This window comes from Pseudophryne corroboree, chromosome 2, assembly GCF_028390025.1.
Source record: "Pseudophryne corroboree isolate aPseCor3 chromosome 2, aPseCor3.hap2, whole genome shotgun sequence".
In the NCBI taxonomy this organism is placed as follows: Eukaryota; Metazoa; Chordata; class Amphibia; order Anura; family Myobatrachidae; genus Pseudophryne; species Pseudophryne corroboree.
The window spans coordinates 426752838-426778218 of record NC_086445.1 but is presented as its reverse complement, the minus strand read 5'-3'; the positions used below and the strand labels follow the sequence as shown (position 1 = coordinate 426778218).

Sequence of the window (25381 nt, the reverse complement as noted above, 5' to 3'; positions counted from 1 at the left end):
TACCTCAGTCGGTCGACACAGACACAGACACGGACACTGACTCAAGTGTCGACGGTGAAGAAACAAACGTATTTTCCTTTAGGGCCACACGTTACTTGTTAAGGGCAATGAAGGAGGTGTTACATATTTCTGATACTACAAGTACCACAAAAAAGGGTATTATGTGGGGTGTGGAAAAACTACCTATAGTTTTTCCTGAATCAGATAAATTAAATGAAGTGTGTGATGAAAATTATTGGCGGTATACCCTTTTCCCGCCAGAAGTTAGGGCGCGTTGGGAAACACCCCTTAGGGTGGATAAGGCGCTCACACGCTTATCAAAACAAGTGGCGGTACCGTCTCCAGATACGGCCGCCCTCAAGGAGCCAGCTGATAGGAGGCTGGAAAATATCCTAAAAAGTATATACACACATACTGGTGTTATACTGCGACCAGCGATCGCCTCAGCCTGGATGTGCAGCGCGGGGGTGGCTTGGTCGGATTCCCTGACTGAAAATATTGATACCCTTGACAGGGACAGTATTTTATTTACTATAGAGCATTTAAAGAATGCATTTCTATATATGCGAGATGCACAGAGGGATATTTGCACTCTGGCATCAAGAGTAAGTGCGATGTCCATATCTGCCAAAAGATGTTTATGGACACGACAGTGGTCAGGTGATGCAGATTCCAAACGGCACAAAGATGTATTGCCGTATAAAGGGGAGGAGTTATTTGGGGGTCGGTCCATCGGACCTGGTGGCCACGGCAACTGCTGGGAAATCCACCGTTTTTACCCTAAGTCACATCTATGCAGAAAAAGACACCGTCTTTTTAGCCTCAGTCCTTTCGTCCCCATAAGCATATCTGCCCAGGGATAGAGGAAAGGGAAGAAGACTGCAGCAGGCAGCCCATTCCCAGGAACAGAAGCCTTCCACCGCTTCTGCCAAGTTCTCAGCATGACGCTGGGGCCGTACAGGACCCCTGGATCCTACAAGTAGTATCCCAGGGGTACAGATTGGAAAGTCGAGACGTTTCCCCTCGCAGGTTCCTGAAGTCTGCTTTACCAACGTCTCCCTCCGACAGGGAGGCAGTATTGGAAACAATTCACAAGCTGTATTCCCAGCAGGTGATAATCAAAGTACCCCTCCTACAACAAGGAAAGGGGTATTATTCCACACTATATTGTGGTACTGAAACCAGAAGGCTCGGTGAGACCTATTCTAAATCTGAAATATTTGAACACTTACAAAGGTTCAAATCAAGATGGAGTCACTCAGAGCAGTGATAGCGAACCAGTAAGAAGGGGACTATATGGTGTCCCGGGACATCAGGGATGCTTACCTCCATGTCCCAATTTGCCCTTCTCACCAAGGGTATCTCAGGTTCGTGGTACAGAACTGTCACTATCAGTTTCAGACGCTGCCGTTTGGATTGTCCACGGCACTCCGGGTCTTTACCAAGGTAATGCCCGAAATGATGATTCTTCTTCGAAGAAAATGGACGACCTCCTGATAAGAGCAAGGTCCAGAGAACAGTTGGAGGTCGGAGTAGCACTATCTCAAGTAGTTCTACGACAGCACGGGTGGATTCTAAATATTCCAAAACCGCAGTTGTTTCCGACGACACGTCTGCTGTTCCTAGGGACTGGACACAGTCCAGAAAAAGGTGTTTCTCCCGGAGGAGAAAGCCAGGGAGTTATCCGAGCTAGTCAGGAACCTCCTAAAACCAGGAAAAGTGTCAGTGCATCATTGCACAAGAGTCCTGGGAAAAATGGTGGCTTATTACGAAGCGATTCCATTCGGCAGATTCCACGCAAGAACTTTTCAGTGGGATCTGCTGGACAAATGGTCCGGATCGCATCTTCAGATGCATCAGCGGATAACCCTATCTCCAAGGACAAGGGTGTCTCTCCTGTGGTGGTTACAGAGTGCTCATCTTCTAGAGGGCCGCAGATTCGGCATTCAGGATTGGATGCTGGTGACCACGGAGGCCAGCCTGAGAGGCTGGGGAGCAGTCACACAGGGAAAAAATTTCCAGGGAGTGTGATTAAGTCTGGAGACTTTTCTCCACATAAATATACTGGAGCTAAGGGCAATTTATAATGCTCTAAGCTTAGCAAGACCTCTGCTTCAAGGTCAGCCGGTATTGATCCAGTGGGACAACATCACGGCAGTCGCCCACGTAAACAGACAGGGCGGCACAAGAAGCAGGAGGGCAATGGCAAAAACTACAAGGATTCTTCGCTGGGCGGAAAATCATGTGATAGCACTGTCAGCAGTGTTCATTCCGGGAGTGGACAACTGGGAAGCAGACTTCCTCAGCAGGCACGACCTCCACCCGGGAGAGTGGGGACTTCATCGGGAAGTTTTCCACATGATTGTGAACCGTTGGGAAAGACCAAAGGTGTACATGATGGCGTCCCGCCTGAACAAAAAACTGGACAGGTATTGCGCCAGGTCAAGAGACTTTCAGGCAATAGCTGTGGACGTTCTGGTAACACCGTGGGCGTACCAGTCGGTGTATGTGTTCCCTCCTCTGCTTCTCATACCCAAGGTATTGAGAATTATAAGACGTAGAGGAGTAAGAACTATACTCGTGGCTCCGGATTGGCCAAGAAGGACTTGGTACCCGGAACTTCAAGAGATACTCACAGAGGACTCATGACCTCTGCCGTTAAGAAGGGACTTGCTTCAGCACGTACCATGTCTGTTCCAAGACTTACCGCGGCTGCGTTTGACGGCATGGCGGTTGAACGCCGGATCCTAAGGGAAAAAGGCATTCCGGAAGAGGTCATTCCTACCCTGGTCAAAGCCAGGAAGGACGTGACCGCACAACATTATCACCACATGTGGCGAAAATATGTTGCGTGGTGTGAGGCCAGGAAGGCTCCACGAAGAAATTTCAACTCGGTCGATTCCTGCATTTCCTGCAAACAGGAGTGTCTATGGGCCTCAGATTGGGGTCCATTAAGGTTCAAATTTCGGCCCTGTCGATTTTCTTCCAGAAAGAATTGGCTTCAGTTCCTGAAGTCCAGAAGTTTGTCAAGGGAGTACTGCATATACAACCCCCTTTTGTGCCTCCAGTGGCACTGTGGGATCTCAACGTAGTTCTGGGATTCCTCAAATCACATTGGTTTAAACCGCTCAAATCTGTGGATTTGAAATATCTCACATGGAAAGTGACCATGATGTTGGCCCTGGCCTCGGCCAGGCGAGTGTCAGAATTGGCGGCTTTGTCTCACAAAAGCCCATATCTGATTGTCCATTCGGACAGGGCAGAGCTGCGGACTCGTCCCCAGTTTCTCCCTAAGGTGGTGTCAGCGTTTCACCTGAACCAGCTTATTGTGGTACCTGCGGCTACTAGGGACTTGGAGGACTCCAAGTTGCTAGATGTTGTCAGGGCCCTGAAAAGATCGGTTTCCAGGACGGCTGGAGTCAGGAAAACTGACTTGCTGTTATTCTGTATGCACCCAACAAACTGGGTGCTCTTGCTTCTAAGCAGACGATTGCTAGTTGGATGTGTAGTACAATTCAGCTTGCACATTCTGTGGCAGGCCTGCCACAGCCAAAATATGTAAATGCCCATTCCACAAGGAAGGTGGGCTCATCCTGGGCGGCTGCCCGAGGGGTCTCGGCATTACAACTCTGCCGAGCAGCTACGTGGTCGGGGGGAGAACACGTTTGTAAAATTCTACAAATTTGATACCCTGGCTAAAGAGGACCTGGAGTTCTCTCATTCGGTGCTGCAGAGTCATCCGCACTCTCCCGCCCGTTTGGGAGCTTTGGTATAATCCCCATGGTCCTGACGGAGTCCCCAGCATCCACTAGGACGTTAGAGAAAATAAGATTTTACTTACCGATAAATCTATTTCTCGTAGTCCGTAGTGGATGCTGGGCGCCCATCCCAAGTGCGGATTGTCTGCAATACTTGTACATAGTTATTGGTACAAAAATCGGGTTATTATTGTTGTGAGCCATCTTTTCAGAGGCTCCGCTGTTATCATGCTGTTAACTGGGTTCAGATCACAGGTTGTACAGTGTGATTGGTGTGGCTGGTATGAGTCTTACCCGGGATTCAAAATCCTTCCTTATTGTGTACGCTCGTCCGGGCACAGTATCCTAACTGAGGCTTGGAGGAGGGTCATAGGGGGAGGAGCCAGTGCACACCACCTGATCCTAAAGCTTTTACTTTTGTGCCCTGTCTCCTGCGGAGCCGCTATTCCCCATGGTCCTGACGGAGTCCCCAGCATCCACTACGGACTACGAGAAATAGATTTATCGGTAAGTAAAATCTTATTTATTATATTGCTGACTTCAATACCTATGTACATGCTAAGAGTAAAACCATACACTTTAGTCATTTCATTGTTTTTAAATTTACTTCTAAAATATTGCTCTTCTGAGAAGATGAGATGATAATTGCATATATGTGATGCGCTTTAGGGTGCTAAATGCATTATGGTGTATATTCAATTAGCGTCGGATCCATTCCGACATGCATTTGTTGGAATGGATCCGACAACCCCTATTCAATCTCATCTCAATTCGACTTTTTCAAGTCGAATTGAAATGAGGGACCCAGAAGAGGAGAGGGGGAGTGAGCTGCGGGGAGACCAGCGGGGACAGCCGCCGGCAGACGGAGGAGATCAGCGCTACAGTAGCGCTGCAGGAGGATGTCACACAGCCGCCCGACCTCACAGCAGTGTCCACCCGGCTCCAGCAAGCGTGACCGCACTTGCTGGAGCCGGGTGGACACTGCCATGAGCGGCGCGGCTGTGAGACATCCTGCTGCAGCGCTGTGCTGTAGCGCTGATCTCCCCTATATGCCCGCGGCTGTCCCCCATCTCCCTGCGGCTCTACCCCCTCTCCTGCTCAAATCCTCATCTCAGTCCGACATTTTTTTATGTCGGAATGAGATGGTCGAAAAGGGGGCCAAAACCGCCCCGTTTTCGACACAAGCACGTGGATCGGCAGCTATTCTGCATGCACATGCTTTTCGACAAGTTGAATTCATCGACTTGTCGAATAGGACTGAATAGGCCGAATCAAGATTCAACCTTAAAAAGTCAAAAACTGCCGTCTTTTCGACAGACGGCAGTTTTCTACACCAATTGAATATACCCCTATATCTAGTTAACAGCAATATGAGAAATAGCAATACTTCTATTTATGTAAGCTACTGCTTTCTATAGCACGGGGGGCCGGATTCAGGTGTGGAAGCAGCAGCGATAGCACTAATATGGTAATGCAGCAGGAGGCGTCACATCCCCGAGCTGCATCCTAGGACTCGGCATCGGATCATCTGCAACACCATAGGCCAGCTGCAGGACCCATGGGGTCGCGCAAGCCAGCCGCTGCAGATACAGCAAAGAGGCCAGGATATCTCCGTCCTCTGACGATCAAAATAGATATAGTCTAGAATTGTAGTCTGTAATTCCCTAATAGAACGGATAAATTTGTTTAAAATAAGCTTTTCTCATACGTCCTAGAGGATGCTGGGGTCCACTTCATGACCATGGGGTATAGACTGTTCCGCAGGAGCCATGGGCACTTTAAGACTTTTCAAAGGGTGTGAACTGGCTCCTCCCTCCATGCCCCTCCTCCAGACCTCAGTTTTAGAAATGTGCCCAGGCAGACTGGATGCACTCCAGGGGACCTCTACTGAGTTTCTCTGAAAAGACTTATGTTAGGTTTTTTATTTTCAGGGAGAACTGCTGGCATCAGTCTCCCTGCTTCGTGGGACTGAGGGGGCAGAAGTAGGAACCAACTTCCTAAAGAGTTTCATGGCTCTGCTTCTGGCTGACAGGACACCATTAGCTCCTGAAGGGTACTGAACGCTAGCCGTGTCTAGATGCTCACTCCCACAGCACGCTGTCACCCCCCTCACAGAGCCAGAAGTCAGAAGACAGGTGAGTGTAAGAAGATAGATCTTCAATTAACATAGTGACGGCTAAAGGTACCGCACGGCTGGCGGGAGCGCAGCGCGCCATTGCTGCCCACACGCACAGGCACTGCAGGGTGCAGGGCGCGTGGGGGGGGGGGAGTGGCACCCTGGGCAGCAAAATACCTTACAAACTGGCTAAAAGGGGGCATAAGATGCCCAGGCACAGCCCTACTCCCGCCAGTATAAATATTATATGAAAATCTCTGAGGTGAAATTGCGCCATTGCGGGGGCGGAGCTTCCTCCTCAGTCAGCCAGCACACTGCTCAGCGCCATTTTCTTTCTCTCCTCAGGCTGCAGAGACAACGCTGGTCCTCCTCCACTTCTGACTACAAGTATCAGGGTGCAAAACAAGGGGGGGCACAGCGATTTTGGTGCTTTACAGGTGTATTTACATTGTGAAACAGCACTGCATGTCAATGGGCATTTTGTGTTCACAGGCATTATATACTGGCGCTGGGGTTGTGAACTGGCTGCTCCTAAACTGTGTCCCTCTGACAGATTTTACTGTGGGTCTGTCCCCTATAAGTCCCAGAGTGTCTGTGTGTGTGTTGTTGCTCGAGTGTGACATGTCTGAGACAGGGAGTTCTTCCCCGGAGGAAGCCACTTTAGGGACACAGAGTTGTAATGTGGTGGCGCTGCCGGCACACCAAGAGCCTGCATGGGTGAAAGAAATACGTGATAGTATGCATCATATCAATAGGAGGTTAGATAAGTCTGAATCTCATGCAGAATGCTGGAGAAAATCTGTGGAAGATGTGATTTTTCAGGGTTCTGTTCTTTCACCCGCAGGCGACCCCTCTGGGTCACATAAGAGACTGTTTGCAAATATTGTAAATACCGATACCGACACGGATTCCTGTGTCAACGATAGCGACTCCAGGGAAATAGATCATAAATTGGCGAAAAATATACAATATATGATTGTGGCTATAAGGGAGGTTCTGGAAGTTACAGACACCACTCCTGTACCTCAGGAGAAGGCCTATTTTTATAAAGAAAAGAAATCTAAGGTTACTTTCCCTCCTTCCCACGAGCTAAATACTCTCTTTGAAGGGGTGTGGGTGAATCCCGAAAAGAAATTTCGTATTCCCAAGAGGATTCAGATGGCTTATCCTTTCCCTACAGAGGACAGAAAAAAGTGGGAGTCACCCCCGGTGTTAGACAGTGCACTGTCCAGGTTGACAAAGAAAGTGATTCTCCCTGCACCTGGGATGGCTTCACTAAAGGAGCCGGCAGACTGCAAAATGGAGACTACATTAAAATCCATTTATGTTGCCAATGGTACGCTGCTCAGGCCCACAATTGCTTGCGCGTGGGTGAGTCGCGCTATTGAAAAATGGTCAGAAAGCTTGTCATCAGAGATTGACACGATTGATAAAGATGAGATACTCCTTAAGTTAGGAGATATCAAGGACGCTGCCGCATACATGCTAGAAGCCTTGAAAGATATTGGACTCTTGGGTTCAACAGCCGCTACCATGGCAGTATCGGCTAGGCGGGCGTTGTGGATTCGCCAGTGGAACGCGGATGCAGATTCCAAAAAGAATATGGAGGCTCTCCCGTATAAAGGTGAGGCCTTATTTGGTGATGGACTGGATGCGTTAGTCTCAGCGGCTACCGCAGGTAAGACAACCTTTTTGCCTTCTGCTCCGGCACCGGCAAAAAATACATATCACTCGCACATGCAGTCCTTTCGGCCCAATAAATACAAAAAGGCCAAAGGTTACCCCTTCTTTGCAGGTGGGGAAAGGGAAAGAAGTCCACAGCGGCTTCAGGATCCCAGGAACAGAAGTCAACACCTACTTCTGCCAAATCTACAGCATGACGCTGGGGCTCCCTTGCGGGAGGCCGCTCGGGTGTGGGCACGTCTGAAACTGTTCAGTCAAGGTTGGATTCAATCTGGCCTGGATCCATGGGTTTTACAAATAGTGTCCCAGGGGTACAAGCTGGGGTTTCAAGAACTTCCTCCATGCCGATTTCTTTATCATCCACTAGGGGTCACTGGAGTACTCTTGGGATATGGACGGGCGTAGCCGAACAAAGGCACTGAATATTAAAATTTAGGACTCTCCCCCCCCCTCCATATCCCCGAGTACCTCAGTGTACTCTCTCAGTGTTTTTTCGGTGCTCACAGCATGAACATCGGCTTGTGGGAATGCCCACATTTGAGAAGATTTTATTAAATTTTTTATTTTTATTTTTAATTTTTACACTTCCCGTCCCAGTTTCTTGAAAAACTTGGGTCCGGGATGGTGCCGCTGCAAGGCAGCGTATGGCGTGTCGGTCCTCACAAAGAGCACCCTCACAGCCACAGGCGCTGCAAGGCAGCGCATGGCGTGTCGGTCCTCACAAAGAGCACCCTCACAGCCACAGGCAGCCACTGTCTCCTGCAAGCTGGACGGAGCTTACAGAAAACCCCGTCACAGCCAAGAAGAGACAAAGAGCTGGAGGGACGGAGCATTCAGCAGAAGCCCCGTCACAGTCACAGCCACGCTGGACTGAGCTTACAAAAGAAGCCCAGTCACAGCCAAGATGAGACGGAGCTTACAAGAAAGAAGCCCCGTCACAGCCAGGAAAGCCCGTCAAACTGAAACAAGGTATGGTGGGGTGTAAGGACGGTCAGCTCACGCTGCCGCCCTGCTGTGTGGGGAAAAGGTATTACTTTACTGCGCTGATTACATGAGAGAGCCGTTAGTACAGGCACCCGCCGCTGCTCGCCGCCGCTGATTAGACACGCTGTAACCAGCCGAGCCAGCCACTTTACGAGATCGCGGGGACACAGCTCTAGGCGGCCGCACGTCACTCAAAGACGCCGGCCGCTCTCCCAGCGCCACCGCAGCCGCCGCTGATTACCCGGCCACTGCTGTAGGATGAAAGGCGCTACCGGGGACACAGCTCTGAGCGGCCGCTATCCCAGCGCCACCGCAGCCGCCGCTGATTACCCGGCCACTGCTGTAGGATGAAAGGCGCTAGCGGGGACACAGCTCTGAGCGGCCGCACGTCACTCAAAGACGCCGGCCGCTCTCCCAGCGCCACCGCAGCCGCCGCTGATTACCCGGCCACTGCTGTAGGATGAAGGGCGCTGCCGTTCGTCCGGACCACAGCTCCCCGGCACTTTACAGCAGCGCTTCCCTGCTTCATCTTGGCTCCCTGCACCCGCTCCCGTCCGCTGCAGGTAACACAAGCAGCGCAGCTGCAAGGGTGAGGGGGAGTAAATGCCATAGCAGCAGCACCATAAAGGCTGCATGGATAATAAGATAGGCTGTTCACTTTTAAGCTAATAACCTAAACTATGTTTCTGATGTAAACACAGGCATTTTTAACATGCTTCCTGTTTTTTCTGTTATGGTTACCATATAATGTTAATACAACAGTGTTTCTATTAACTGGGAAGCTAAAATGATTATCACAGTTTAATAGGCTATTAAGCCTATATTAACTGTATAATAGGCTATTAAGCATATATATTAACACTGCAGCAGGAATCCTGTCATGTGATTTTCAGTGTATGCATGGCATGGAGGGCCAGTTTAATCATTACTGTTTCTTCCAGTTTATAATTCCAGAACATTCCGGCCATACGCCTCTACTCCACAAGGAGGCGCAGGGGTGTTAGTGGGAATTTTTTGTTCAGGTTTTCACATAATTCTGGAACATTCCTGCCCTACATCTCTAAGCCACTAGAGGCGAAGGGGTGTTAGTGGGAATTTGGTTCGGATTGCACATGGCCATGTGAACTTTTCACATAAAGAATACTCTGGTTTCTCTTCAGAGAGAATAAATCTTTCGCCTTTTACTAAAGATTTCCGTAGAGAGAAACAACCATGAGTTTCATATAATTTTTTGATGCCTGGCTACGGCTGCCTTTAATATGCTTTTCAGCAATAAAAATATATATATGACACAAAAGAACTTCAATAAGTCGTGCAAGTGTCTGTTCGTTGCCTATTTTGGGGTCTGTCTGCATAGCGAGTAAGGCTCTAGCGCAGACTAAAAATAATTTTAAAGATCCTATGTTAACATTGGCAATTCAAATTTAAAGAGCGGTAAAAATCCGAGTCTCGGATACTCCGCCTGCTCTAACTAAAGACAGTCGTTTCAAAGGGCCAATTCCCTTTGGGTACCAGGGTGTTTATTTAACTGGTCTTATAATTTAATGCACGATTCTATGTCAGATCTCACACCAATAACTACGAGTGAGAAGGGTGCATTACACAGCACGCATATAGTAGGGGTTTTTTGACAACATACATTGCTAAATCCCAGTGCGTCACTGTCTTTATTTGTACAGAGACTGAGTACACTCTAAGCTCTATTTAATCGTTTCCAAAATGACGCGATCCGCCATTGGTAAATGCGTCTGTGTCAAAGAATACATTTCAGTTACTAGACTATATGTATGGAAACAGGGACGATCACGGTTTAAAGAAGCTGCAGAGTATAGCTGTAAAGCTTCTGCTAACGCCGGTCACTTTCATCGTCGCTAGTTTAACCATGACAAGGCCATAGCTTGTTGGTCTTAAATTTGACATTACTGCAGCCAGTATCAAAACGGAAATACTTGTGCCGGCGTTTAATTCCTTTAGACTTCAGTTTTTTAAAACAAAAACAGTCACGCCTTGTAAAGACGCTATAGTCTGCAAGCCAGTGGCTTGATGACCTCTTAGGCCATCTACATGTTCCTATTGTGGAGCGCGTCTTTACACGTTACATTGCGGGAAACATCAACTCATGAGGTCTCAGCTATTTACAGATTTGGCAGGTTGCCATTTAGTCTCTGCTGGTTTTCAGCTGTTTTATATCCAGTCAGTAGTACACCAGCAGAGTCAGGGTTACTTATTCCCCTCTGTTTGGGGGAACAAACAGCAAGTCACTTAATGCAGTTTGAAAATGGATTTTCTGCGGTTAGCATTTGCATATTGGAGCCACAACATTGCATAATTGCATTTGATCTTCACAATGCGTATTTACCCATTCTGGTTGTTAATAGGTTCTAACCTTGGCAAAACGCCACAACTATTAACCATTTCAGGTCTACCGTTTGGTTTCTGGTCAACGCCTCGGGTATTTACCAGAGTGATGTTGGTGGTAGCTCATCTCAGAGTCCTGACAGTGACAATCTTTCCATACTTAGACTATCTGCTCGTTAGAACTCTGTATCACCAGAGTGCCTCTAACTTAGATGATCTGCTCATAAAAACTCTGTCTCAACACAGTTCCTCTAATTTGCGCTACTAATGTATACTGCGGTGGCAGATCATGTTCAAAGCGATTCCTAGGTAAGATTATAAATACGGTAAATCAAAGACATTTACCTACTACACATCTAGTAATTAGTGCTAAACACGCACACTAGCGATACATTGGTGTATTCGCCTGTTAAAAATAATGATGTGTTTCAAAGCGCTTTAAGTTCGCCGGCCTTCACTCGCGTTTCCCACAGAGGGCCGAGGGTGTATATACTCTGGACGACAGTCTCAGAGGTTCAGGAGTTGTAGTTAAAAAAGAGGTTCTAAAAGCACGACAGATTGCTGTCGATAAAAGTCCTGGAACTCCGTGCATTTTACAATGCACTACATGCTTCGTTTTCAGTCTGACCAAGGCAGTCAGACAAGGCAACGGGAGTTGCATACACAACAACCAGGGAGAACCAAGAAGCCGCATGGCAATGCGGCAGGTAACTCAAATCCTCAATGGCTCAGAACACCATTATGTGAAAATGTCAAGAGATCATTCCGTGACTGCACATCTGTTAGACAGATGATCTCACCCGTCAGGATTGGGATCCTGAAAACTGGACATTAAATCCAGAGGTGTTTCATATGTGAGTCCACAGAAGGGGGTTACCCTCAGGTATACATGATGGCATCTCGCCAAATTACAAAAGCTCAGTATGTGTACAAAACAACAGATCACAAGGGCAGTGGCAGTGGAGTGTTTCACATTCATGTGGTCATTCAGCATCGTGTATCTGGCTCCACCATTTTCCGCTGCTTTTTCCGTTGCCAAAACGGATCATAAGACAGTTCGTCACAGTCATACTGGTGATATCTCATGGGTTTCGGAGAGCTTGCTTCTCGAATCTCCAAGGAATACTGGCACACGATCTTGGGCCGCTCATAATACGTCCAACCTGTTACATCAGGGAACGTTCTTTTAACCATAGTTACAATGTACCTATTACCCATGTACCGCAGCTGCGGTTGACGGAGTGAGGGTTCAGACCGCCCTCTTAAGAAATAGAGCGTTACAGTATCGGTTATACCAACCAGGTTACGAGCTAGTAAGCCGCTTTAGGCAGCTCATTATTACAAAATTTCGTGTGGTAGACCTCGGAAGTTTCCGACATCATCCTTCAAGTTACCCGTATTCTGTTAAACGGGGTGGAATGGAAAACTGCGTTTATCTGCACTAAGGGTGCAGGTATCTGTGTGGTAAACTTATTTTCAAAGACGTTTGCCTCTATTACGTCTGTACACACTTTTCTACAAGGTGTCATCAAAGTTCAAGACTCTATTTATCCCACCTACAGCGCCAGGTGGCCAGGTGGCTTGAAGTTGGGTTCAGATTTCTTATAGTTTTCATATTTTGAACCCTTACAACAAAGGGGGATTAAGTTTCTCACTTTGGAAAACATTTTCCTTCTAGCCTTGGCTTCGGCAAGGGTTTTGCTTTCATATTTGAGTGCCTTGTTTTCCAAGCCACCGTATTTGAGTTTTCTCATGATAAAGCAGATCTTCGGACGAATTCCGCTTTCGTATTCTTCACATCAATATACCAATAGTGGTTCATGTGTGGACAGCACATTCTAGAATTCTGAATGTGCTACACGCATTACGCGTTTATATATGTCCCGAACGTCTACAGTACGTGAGATGAATACGTTGTTTGTTCTCTATGATACTGCCAACTGGGGTTAGCCAGTTTTTCAGCAGACATTATCCAGTTGGATAATAATAATGACTACAAGTCAGGCTTACTTTAAGGCTAAGTTACAATCGTCTACGTCAGTAATAGCTCATCCCACAGGTTCTGTGGGAATGTCAGACCCAGCGGGTCGTGGAGTGTCTACGACGCGGCTACATAGCCTTCAGTGCACCACGTTTGTGCACGTTTACACGTTATGAATGGTGGCGCCATCAGCATCTAGCTTTGGCCTGCCTACTGTTACAAGTATCAAACAGCTCTCCCGCCCACGAGGGAAGCTTTGGTACGTCCCAAGAGTACTCCAGTGACCCCTAGTGGATGATAAAGAAAATAGGATTTTGGTACTTACCAGGTAAATCCTTTTCTTTGAATCCATAGGGGGCACTGGACGCCCACCCAGAGCAGTTTTACCTGGGTTGTTTTAAGCTCAAGGGAGCTTAGGGTAACAAGTTTTACTTGATTGATATTAAGCTCAGAGGAGCTTATGGTAACACATTTTCACCGATTGGTTCAAATTATAAAGTTCTATCGGTTATGGTGTCAACTGTTTAGTTGACAGTAAGGTTATGGGTCAACATTGTTGTTGTCCGTTATGTTATAGGTATTCTCCATTGTCAACCTCTCTATATAGTTCCTGTTCGCTCAGTAAAAAACACTGAGAGAGTACACTGAGGTACTCGGGGATATGGAGGGGGGGGAGAGTCCTAAATTTAAATATTCAGTGCCTTTGTTCGGCTACGCCCGTCCATATCCCAAGAGTACTCCAGTGCCCCCTATGGATTCAAAGAAAAGGATTTACCTGGTAAGTACCAAAATCCTATTTTTTCAAATCGACCTTACCAGTTTCTCTTCCAGAAAGAGAAGCAGTAACAGCGGCAATTAAAAAATTGTCAGGATCAGGTCATAGTCCTGGTACTTTTCTCACAACAAGGGGAGGGATTTTATTCAGCCTCTTTGTAGTTCCGATGCCGGACGGCTCGGTCAGTCCAATCCTAAACCTAAAAAATCTGAATCTCTACTTGAAACGGTTCAAGTTCAAAATGGAATCACTGAGGGCAGTGATTTCCAGTCTGGAGGAGGGGGGACTACATGGTGTCGATAGACATAAAGGATGCTTACCTGCATGTTCCCATTTATCCGCCCCACCAGGCTTATCTGAGATTCGCGGTACAGGATTGCTATTACCAATTCCAGACGTTGCTTTTCGGTCTCTCCACAGCGCCGAGGGTATTCACCAAGGTGATGGCGGAGATCATGGTCCTCCTTCGTCAAAAAGGAGTCAGTATTATTTCAGATCCAGGGAGCTGTTGCTACAGAACATCACACTCTCCCTGTCTATACTCCAACATCACGGTTGGATCATAAATTTCTCTTACATCCTAGAGGATGCTGGGGACTCCGTAAGGACCATGGGGTATAGACGGACTCCGCAGGAGACATGGGCACTCTTATACTTTAGATGGGTGTGAACTGGCTCCTCCCTCTATGCCCCTCCTCCAGACCTCAGTTAGATCCTGTGCCCAGAGGAGACTGGATGCACTGCAGGGGAGCTCTACTGAGTTTCTCTGAAAAGACTTTTGTTAGGTTTTTTATTTTCAGGGAGCACTGCTGGCAACAGGCTCCCTGCATCGTGGGACTGAGGGGAGAGAAGCAAATCCACTTTCCTGGATTGATGGGCTTTGCTTCTTAGGCTACTGGACACCATTAGCTCCAGAGGGTCAGAACACATGTGTCGTCCTTGCTGTTCGTCCCAGAGCCGCGCCGCCGTCCTCCTCACACAGCCTGAAGATTGAAGCCGGGTAAGTATAGGAAGCAAGAAGACTTCAAAGGCGGCAGAAGACTTCAGATCTTCATGAGGTACCGCGCAGCGGTCGCGCCATTGCCCCCACAACACACACAGGCACAGCAAGGGTGCAGGGGGGGCGCCCTGTGCAGCAATTTTTACCTCACATAAGACTGGAACACGTATATAGATGCTGCGGAGGCAGTATATAAAAAATCCCCTGCCAGTATAATAAAAATAGCGGGACCGAAGCCCGCCGCCGAGGGGGCGGAGCTTGATCTTCCAGCACTAACCAGCGCTATTTTCTCCACAGCATGCTGCAGAGAAGCTGCTCCCGGACTCTCCCCTGCTGAACAAGTAACAGGGGGCAAAAACGAGGGGGGGCACATTTATTTGGTGCTAATTCTATATATAAAGCGCTGTACAGGCTGGGACTTTGTTTCAGTATCTACTGGCGCTGGGTGTGTGCTGGCGTACTCTCTCTCTGCCTCTCCAAAGGGCCTTATTTTGGGTCTGTCCCCATATACATATATCCCAGTGTGTGTGGGGGTGTCAGTACGTGTGTGTCGACATGTCTGAAGCGGAAGGCTCGTCTAGGGAGGAAGCAGAGCAGATGGTGGTGGTGTCTCCGTCGGCACAGCCAACACCTGATTGGTTGGACATGTGGAATGTTTTAAATGCTAATGTGGCTTTATTACATAAGAGATTGGACAAAGCAGAGTCCAAGGACAAAGCAGGGAGTCAATCCATGGCTGTTACTGTGTCACAAGACCCTTCAGGGTCCCATAAACGTCCCTTTTCCCAGATAGCATACACTGATACCGACACGGATTCCGACTCCAGTGTCGACTATGATGATGCAAGGTTGCACCCAAGAGTGGCCAAGAGTATTCAGTATATGATTATTGCAATAAAAGATGTTTTGCATATCACAGAGGACCCCTCTGTCCCTGACACGAGGGTCTGCATGTTTAAGGAAAAGAAGCCTGAGGTAACGTTTCCCCCATCTCTTGAGCTGAACGCTTTATTTAAAAAGGCTTGGGAAACTCCAGACAAGAGACTGCAGGTTCCTAAGAGAATTATTATGGCATATCCTTTCTCAAAGGACAGGTTACGGTGGGAATCCTCGCCCACGGTGGACAAGGCCTTAACGCGCTTGTCCAAAAAGGTGGCACTACCGTCCCCGGACACGGCGGCCCTAAAGCATCCTGCGGATCGCAGGCAGGAAACTACCTTAAAATCAATTTATGCGACTACGGGAGCCCTGCTCAGACCTGCAGTAGCGTCGGCATGGGTGGGTAGCGCAATTGCAGCTTGGGCTGATAACTTGTCATCTGACATTGACACCCTAGATAAAGATAGTATTTTGTTGACCTTAGGTCACATCAAGGATGCAGCGTTATATATGAGAGAGGCTGCGAGAGATATTGGGCTTTTGGGTTCAAGAGCCAATGCCATGGCAGTTTCTGCTAGAAGGGCCCTGTGGACCCGTCAATGGACAGGTGATGCTGACTCAAAGAGACATATGGAGGCTTTGCCTTACAAGGGTGAAGTTTTATTTGGGGAGGGCCTCGCGGACCTGGTTTCCACAGCTTCCGCGGGTAAGTCTTCTTTTTTGCCTTACGTTCCCCCCCACAGCAGAAGAAAACACCTCAATACCAGATGCAGTCCTTTCTGTCTCATAAGTTCAGAAAGGGGTGTGGCTCTTCCTTCCTCGCCAGAGGTAGAGGGAAAAGAACACCAGCTACGGCTAGTTCCCAGGAACAAAAATCCTCCCCGGCCTCTACAAAATCCACCGCATGACGCTGGGGCTCCGCTACGGGAGTCCGCATCGGTGGGGACACGTCTTCGACTCTTCAGCCAAGTCTGGGTTCAGCCGGATTTGGATCCTTGGGTGGTCGTAATTGTATCCCAAGGCTACAAGCTGGAGTTCGAAGATTTTATTTACTTTACAAAATCCACCGCATGACGCTGGGGCTCCGCTACGGGAGTCCGCATCGGTGGGGACACGTCTTCGACGCTTCAGCCAAGTCTGGGTTCAGCCGGATTTGGATCCTTGGGTGGTCGTAATTGTATCCCAAGGCTACAAGCTCGAGTTTGAAGATGTGCCTCCACACCGATTTTTCAAATCGGCCTTGCCAGCTTCTCCCCCAGAGAGGGAAATAGTTTCAGCGGCCATACAAAAGCTGTGTCAACAGCAAGTGATTATCAGGGTTCCCCTAGTGCAACAGGGGAAAGGGTTTTATTCAACCCTATTTGTGGTCCCGAAGCCGGATGGCTCGGTCAGACCAATTCTGAATCTAAAATCCCTAAACCTATATTTGAAGAGGTTCAAATTCAAGATGGAATCTCTCCTGGCAGTGATCTCCAGTCTGAAAGGGGGGGATTTTATGGTGTCACTAGACATAAAGGATGCATACCTTCATGTCCCCATATACCCTCCTCATTAGGCGTACCTGAGATTCGCTGTACAGGATTGTCATTACCAGTTTCAGACGTTGCCGTTTGGGCTTTCCACGGCCCCGAGAATTTTCACCAAGGTAATGGCGGAAATGATGGTTCTCCTGCGCAAGCAGGGGGTCACAATTACCCCATACTTGGACGATCTCCTGATAAAGGCAAGATCAAGAGATCAGTTACTAAAAAGCGTGTGTCTCTCTCCCCGAGAGTACTACAACAACATGGCTGGATTCTAAATCTACCAAAGTCGCAGTTGGTTCCGACAACTCGGCTGTCATTTTTGGGCATGATTCTGGACACGGAAAAAAAGAGGGTTTTTCTCCCAATGGAAAAAGCCCAGGAACTCCAGAACATGGTCAAGGACCTGCTGAAACCAAAAAGAGTGTCAGTTCATCAATGCACTCGAGTATTGGGAAAGATGGTGGCGGCCTACGAGGCCATTCCGTTCGGCAGGTTCCATGCGAGAACTTTTCAGTGGGACCTTCTGGACAAGTGGTCAGGGTCCCATCTACAGATGCATCAGAGGATAAGCCTGTCCCCCAGGGCCAGGGTCTCTCTCCTGTGGTGGCTCCAGAGTGCTCACCTTCTAGAGGGTCGCAGGTTTGGCATTCAAGATTGGGTTCTTGTGACCACGGACGCGAGCCTCCGAGGATGGGGAGCAGTCACACAAGGAAAACATTTTCAGGGAATATGGTCAAGCCAGGAGGCTTGTCTACACATCAATGTGCTGGAATTAAGGGCCATATACAACGGCCTGCAACAGGCGGAGAATCTTCTTCGCAACTTACCCGTTCTGATCCAGTCAGACAATGTCACAGCCGTGGCGCATGTAAACCGCCAAGGCGGGACAAGAAGCAGGGCTGCAATGGGGGAAGCCACCAGGATTCTTCGATGGGCAGAAAATCATGTAAGCGCTCTGTCAGCGGTCTTCATTCTGGGAGTAGACAACTGGGAGGCAGACTTCCTCAGCAGGCACGATCTCCATCCAGTAGAGTGGGGACTTCATCAAGAGGTCTTTGCAGAGGTAACAAGTCGTTGGAGTCTTCCTCAAATAGACATGATGGCGTCACGCCTCAACAGAAAGCTTCGGACGTATTGTTCCAGTTCGAGGGACCCTCAGGCAGTGGCGGTGGACGCCCTGGTGACATTGTGGGTGTTTCAGTCGGTCTATGTGTTCCCTCCGCTTACACTTATCTCAAAAATATATTAAGAATCATAAGACGAACAAGAGTGCAGACAATACTCATTGTCCCAGATTGGCCTCGAAGGGCCTGGTATTCAGATCTTCAGGAAATGATCACAGAAGATCCGTGGCCTCTTCCTCCCAGGGAGGACATGTTGCAGCAGGGGCCCTGTGTGTTTCAAGACTTACCGCGGTTACGTTTGACGGCATGGCGGTTGAACACCAAATCCTAGCTATGAAAGGTATTCCGGGGGAAGTCATCCCTACTCTAATCAAAGCTAGGAAGGAGGTAACAGCGAAGCACTATCACCGTATCTGGAGGAAATATGTATCTTGGTGTGAAGCCAAGAAAGCTCCTACGGAAGATTTTCAGCTGGGTCGTTTTCTCCACTTCCTACAGACAGGAGTGGATATGGGCCTAAAGTTAGGCTCCATTAAGGTGCAGATTTCGGCCTTATCTATATTCTTTCAGAAGGAATTGGCTTCTCTCCCAGAAGTCCAGACTTTTGTAAAGGGAGTGCTGCACATCCAACCTCCTTTTGGCACCATGGGACCTTAACGTGGTGTTTTAGTTCCTTAAGTCACACTGGTTTGAGCCTCTTCAAACAGTTGAATTAAAATTTCTCACGTGGAAAGCGGTCATGTTGTTGGCCTTGGCATCTGCGAGGCAAGTGTCCGAATTGGCAGCTTTGCCTCACAAGAGCCCCTATCTGATTTTCCACGTGGATCGAGCAGAGTTGAGGACTCGTCCTCAATTTCTGCCTAAAGTGGTTTCGTCGTTTCATATGAACCAACCTATTGTGGTGCCTGTGGCTACGGGTGACTTGGAGGATACCAAGTCCCTTGATGTAGTCAGGGCCTTAAAAATGTATGTAGCCAGGACGGCTCGGGTTAGAAAAACTGAGGCACTGTTTGTCCTGTATGCAGCCAACAAGGTTGGCGCTCCTGCTTCTAAGCAGACTATTGCTCGCTGGATCTGTAACACGATTCAGCAGGCTCATTCTACGGCTGGATTGCCGTTAAAGGCCCATTCCACTAGGAAGGTGAGCTCTCCTTGGGCGGCTGCCCGAGGCGTCTTGGCATTACAGCTTTGCCGAGCAGCTACTTGGTCGGGTTCAAACACTTTTGCAAAATTCTACAAGTTTGATACCCTGGCTGATGAGGACCTCATGTTTAGTCAATCGGCGCTGCAGAGTCATCCGCACTCTGCTACCCGGTCTAAAGCTTTGGTATAAACCCCATGGTCCTTACGGAGTCCCCAGCATCCTCTAGGACGTTAGAGAAAATAAGATTTTACTTACCGGTAAATCTATTTCTCGTAGTCCGTAGAGGATGCTGGGCGCCCGTCCCAGTGCGGACAAATTCTGCAAGGCTTGTATATAGTTGTTGCTTACATAAGGGTTATGTTACAGTTGAGATCAGTCTCTGGCTGATGCTGTTTAGTTCATACTGTTAACTGGTTTAGTATATACCATGTTGTACGGTATGTATAGTGTGGGCTGGTATGTATCTCGCCCTTAGATTAACAAAAATCCTTTCCTCGTACTGTCCGTCTCCTCTGGGCACAGTTCTATAACTGAGGTCTGGAGGAGGGGCATAGAGGGAGGAGCCAGTTCACACCCATCTAAAGTCTTAGAGTGCCCATGTCTCCTGCGGAGCCCATCTATACCCCATGGTCCTTACAGAGTCCCCAGCATCCTCTACGGACTAGGAGAAAAAGATTTACTGGTAGGTTTAAAATCTTATTTTTCCAAAGTCACACTTGGAACCGACGACAAGATTGTCTTTCCTCGGAATGATTCTGGACACAGAGGTTCAGAGAGTTTTTCTTCCTGTGGAAAAGGCTCTGGAAATCCAGAAAATGGTGAAACAGATATTAAAGCCAACAAGTGTGTCGATCCATCAGTGCATTCGATTGTTGGGAAAGGTGGTGGCGGCCTACGAGGCCCTACAATTTGGCCGATTCCATGCCAGAGTATTCCAGTGGGACCTGTTGGACAAGTGGTCGGGTTCCCACCTACACATGCACCGGAAGATAACCCTGTCGTCAAAAGCCAGGATTTCGCTCCTGTGGTGGCTACACAGTTCTCACCTACTAGAGGGACGCAGGTTCGGGATTCAGGACTGGCTCCTGGTAACCACGGATGCAAGTCTCCGAGGCTGGGGAGCTGTCACTCAAGGGGAAAGCTTCCAAGGAAAATGGTCAAGTCAGGAAACCTGCCTTCACATAAACGAATTGAGAGCCATTTAAAATGGCCTTCAACAAGCGGTACATCATCTGCAAGATCATCCCGTGCAGATCCAGTCAGACAATGTAACAGCAGTCGCGTACATAAACAAACAGGCATGGCGGAATGAAAAGCAGAGCGGCAATGGCAGAGGTGACAAAGATCCTCCTCTGGGCAGAAAGACATGTAAAGGCCCTGTCGGCGATTTTCATTCCGGGAGTAGACAACTGGGAAGCAGACTTCCTCAGCAGACACGATCTTCATCCAGGAGAGTGGGGCCTTCACCAAGAAGTCTTCGCAGAGGTGACAAGTCTTTGGGGAGTTCCTCAAATAGACATGATGGCATCTTGCCTCAACAAGAAGCTTCAGAGATATTGTTCCAGGTCGAGAGACCCTCAAGCAATAGCAGTGGATGCACTGGTGGCCCATTGGGTGTTCATGTCTTCCCTCCACTTCCGCTGATCCCAAAAGTTCTCAAGATAATAAGAACAAGAGTTCATGCAATCTTCATTGCCCCAGACTGGCCAAGGAGGGCTTGGTACCCGGATCTTCAAGAGTTGCTCATAGAAGACCCTCGGTCTCTTCCTCCTCGAGTGGACCTGCTACAGCAGGGGCCGTGCGTGTATCAAGACTTACCGTGGCTACGTTTGACGGCATGGCTGTTGAGCGCCGAAACCTAGCCCGAAAGGGTATTCCCAAGGAAGTCATCCCCACTCTTATTCAGGCCACGAAAGGAGTAACGTCTAAACATTACCACCGTATTTGGAGAAAATATGTGTCTTGGTGTGAATCCAAGAAATCTCCTGCGGAGGAGTTTCAGTTGGGACGTTTTCTCCATTTTCTACAGGCTGGTGTGGATGCGGGCCTTCGATTGGGGTCGATCAAGGTCCAGATTTCGGCCTTGTCAATTTTTTTCCCAAAGACAATTGGCCTCTCTTTCAAAAGTTCAGACATTCGTGAAAGGGGTTCTGCACATCCAGCCTCCATTTGTGCCTCCAGTGGCACCATGGGACCTTAATGTGGTGTTGCAGTTTCTTCAGTCGGATTGGTTTGAACCTCTACAGGAGACCGAGTTGAAATTTCTCACTTGGAAAGTGGTGATGCTTTTGGCTTTGGCATCCGCAAGGCGGGTGTCTGAATTGGGGGTCTTGTCTCACAAGAGCCCCTTACCTGATCTTCCATGAATATAGGGCAGAGTTGAGAACTCGCCAACATTTTCTTCCTAAGGTGGTTTATTCTTACCACATTAACCAACCTATTGTGGTGCCAGTGGTTACTGACACGTTCACTGACTCAAAGTCTCTAGATGTGGTTAGGGCTTTGAAGATTTATGTCGCTAGAACAGCTAGGATACGGAAAACAAGGCTCTCTTTGTCCTGTATGCTCCCAGCAAAATTGGGTGTCCTGCTTCCAAGCAGACTCTTGCGCGCTGGATCAGAGGAACGATTCAGCATGCTCATTCTACGGCTGGATTGCCGTTGCCTACGTCGGTGAAGGCCCATTCTACTAGGAAGGTGGGCTCATCCTGGGTGGCTTCCCGGGGGGTCTCGGCATTGCAACTTTGCCAAGCAGCTACTTGGTCAGGGTCAAACACATTTGCAAAGTTCTACGAGTTTGACACCTTGGCCGATGAGGACCTCAAGTTCGGTCAATCGGTGCTGTAGGGTCATCCGCACTCTCCTGCCTGTACTGGAGCTTTGGTATAAACCCCATGGTCATGAAGTGGACCCCAGCATCCTCTAGGACGTATGAGAAAATAGGATTTTGATACCTACCGGTAAATCCTTTTCTCCTAGTCCGTAGAGGATGCTGGGCACCCGTCCCAGTGCGTACTTTACCTGCAGTTTGGTTTATTGGAATATTAGTTTCAGCATGTTGCTGTACTTGGTTCATGCCTGTTGGCGTGTTATGTTGAATGCCATGTGCGGCATGGTTGCGGTGTGAGCTGGTATGTATCTCACCATTAGTATTAAAGTAAATCCTTTCCTCTAAATGCCCGTCTCCCTGGGCACAGTTCCTATAACTGAGGTCTGGAGGAGGGGCATAGAGGGAGGAGCCAGTTCACACCCTTTGAAAAGTCTTAAAGTGCCCATGGCTCCTGCGGAAAAGTCTTTACCCCATGATCATGAAGTGGTCCCCAGCATCCTCTACGAACTATGAGAAAAGGATTTACCGGTAGGTATCAAAATACAATTTTTTTACCAATGTAACAATAAGTATAAGCATCGGTTTAAGATGTCTTATTTCAGCATGTTCTTTCCACACATCAAAGTCCACAAATAACAAGGGATCGGAAGTAAGGGTAAATTAATATGAAGGGGTCGCTTGATGAAAGAAAGCAACACTTTATTTTGAACAAGACCAAAATGCGCGTAAATAAGACACATTACATTTTGGACAGTGACCAGTAGAGCCAGCAACCATATGTTTCCACCGGCATGGCTGAATTTCCTGCAATCTAGCATCAGGGGTATCACATAACTCTCTCCTGTAAGTCCGACAGCATCTTATCAGTGTATTTTAATAAAAGATGTGGATAAAGATTTTTTGAATTCTCCAAACAAACAATAATGTCATCCCCAATAATCTCATCCAGTGTTGTGGCAATGTTATTCTTCTTAAGGCATCCCTCTCATGACACTTAAATTAATTTCACACTTGTAAGCTGTTATAGTTATACCAACCTGTGTCATGATGCTGCCTTCTACTAATAATACTGCTTTTATTTGTAGGGTCTAGTAGCTCTCCATCCTGCAGCAGTCAGAGGAATCCAGTAAGTAGCTTTTCTTTAGTAGTATGTTCTTTTTTTCTGAGCACATGCAGAAAATTCTTGTAGAGCCCTAAATGTAGCAGCTATAACCAGGAGTAAAGGAATATGTGATAATGTGTTGCTGTGAATTTATATACAAAACGGAAAATGTAGAAATGCAGAACGTTTTTCCCATAGCATTGAGGACTAGTAAACCACCCTGTTCTTAGCTATAGGTTATGTGCATAAAAGGTCTATTTTATTCGGCAGGTCACATCTTGTTTGGCGCTCACATGTTCTCTTACATAAGATGGGACAACACCATGGGCTAGTAAATTGTTCTATGGAGGATCTTGTAGTAAAGTTAAAATGCGCTAATCAATTATTAAGTGATCATTATATTCAGCAGTCACAATAATTTAAATGTCACATTTAAATGTTTCCTATGTCACAAATGCCCTAAACTGCCTCTTTTAGGAATCGGCTAAATTACCTTTCTTCACTCTGTCTACTGGCCTGTACGGACTTGCCCTTATTCTGCAATTCATTGAGTCCCCACTGATTTACTGCAACTCGTATGGGACTTTCAAATACTTTCATAGGCTTTCCTCTACAGTTTGAATAAATTAATAGTACCATAGTTAGTGAGGTTGAAAAAAGACGAATTGTCCATCGAGTTCAATCTGTATATAATTATTGCACTATTCTGTATTTCTCCGGCATGATCTACAGGTTATCCACAGGATAACATTGGGATATGATGAAGCGACAGCGGTTTTGCACCAATCAGTCAAAGCTTTTCGGCCTACCAGCATGCAACGGGCCCGTCCATATATCCCCGCCTCCTAGCTCAGGCAAATCAGTTTTTTGTTTGGTGCGGCAGGAGACGGAACATGGTCAGAGGGCTGCTGGTTTTTAGCAGCCCTAAGTTTTCTTATTTTATTTTTATAGTCTTACTAGTTTTTCTTGAGTGATCTTTCTAAAAAGCGTCTTATACGTACCTTAGAAAGAGTCGATCCAACAACTCTCCGCCGGGTCGCGACAACGCTTACCCACAAGTACAGTGCTGTTTTGGCGGGTGTCTGTGTCTGATATACTAGCAGTTACAGCAGACGTTACCAGGCTGTGGCCGCAGCACGGGAAGAAGGTAAGGCATCGGTTTCGCTTAGAAGAGGAATATGGACACAGCCGCACTGTTTTGAGAGGAGACTACCAAACAGTCGCTGACGCAGCTGCCACCTCGGGTGCACCAGCGCTAGGCCTTAGGGATCATAGGCTCCAGGAATAGTATGAGGCCACAATCCCTAGGGTTGATGTCAGCAGTGGGGAGTCAGACGCTCCACTGATCACCCCTCCCCCCAGTTCATGACCAGTTTCCTCTCGAGTCTCCTCCTGCCATGAACTGTTTGCCGCTTCCGTCTCAGACGCTGGACACGAAGGGGACCCAGTCGCAGCATAGGCGGCTGTGTGACGGGTGCATCTGTGTTCACTATAGGTTCATGTAGCGGGAGTATACACTAGTAGCATCTGGATCCACTCAGAATTCGCTAATGTTTTGATTGGTCCTGGAAGCGAGGTGAGTCTCCCTGTATCCCACTCTACTTAGTACGGGTAATACAGCATTAAGTCTCTACCTTTTTGAGTACGAATAGTTAAAGAAGAGCCTATTGCATATGAGTCTGTATACTATTACTGTAGTAGTATTCTTTCGCTATGCGTCTGAATACGGTAGTGTTGTAGTGTAGTTGTAGTTGACGATGTGCTCATATTGCTTATAATACTAATGTATAACATGTGACTGACTGCTAGTGTGATTGCTAACTTTACTATATATTCTGGCAGTTTTTTCCTATTCCGATCCTCAATGCTGGTGCATGGGTAGAGTCGGATTGTAGGTCACTTTAAAAAGCTTAGTGATTACAGTCACAAATTGTGTAGTACACTGTGGAAGTGTTAATTGTTTATCATGTCTAAGCGCGGCAAAGGTGAGGAAGATGCACTCACAGCAACACCAACACTCATATCATGTTTGTCTTGCAAAGATGTGTTAACCTCTCGGGATCTGGTTCAGGATGGTTTGTGTGCAAATTGTTTTAGTTTTCACCAGGGTCTCTTGAAAAAT

At 47.7% G+C, this 25381-nt stretch overlaps 1 protein-coding gene and 1 pseudogene across 6 annotated transcripts in view; both read left to right on the top strand.

Moving 5' to 3' along the window:
- SENP7 (SUMO specific peptidase 7) overlaps window positions 1–25381 on the top strand; it is a 183985-nt gene that overhangs the window by 99515 nt on the left and 59089 nt on the right. For all 6 annotated transcript variants that reach the window (XM_063953579.1, XM_063953582.1, XM_063953581.1 and 3 more), the window contains one exon: window positions 23243–23283. In XM_063953579.1, the coding sequence (XP_063809649.1) occupies window positions 23243–23283 (41 nt within the window). The remainder of the gene's footprint in view (window positions 1–23242; window positions 23284–25381) is intronic.
- Window positions 9682–9791, top strand: LOC135054117 (U5 spliceosomal RNA; annotated as a pseudogene).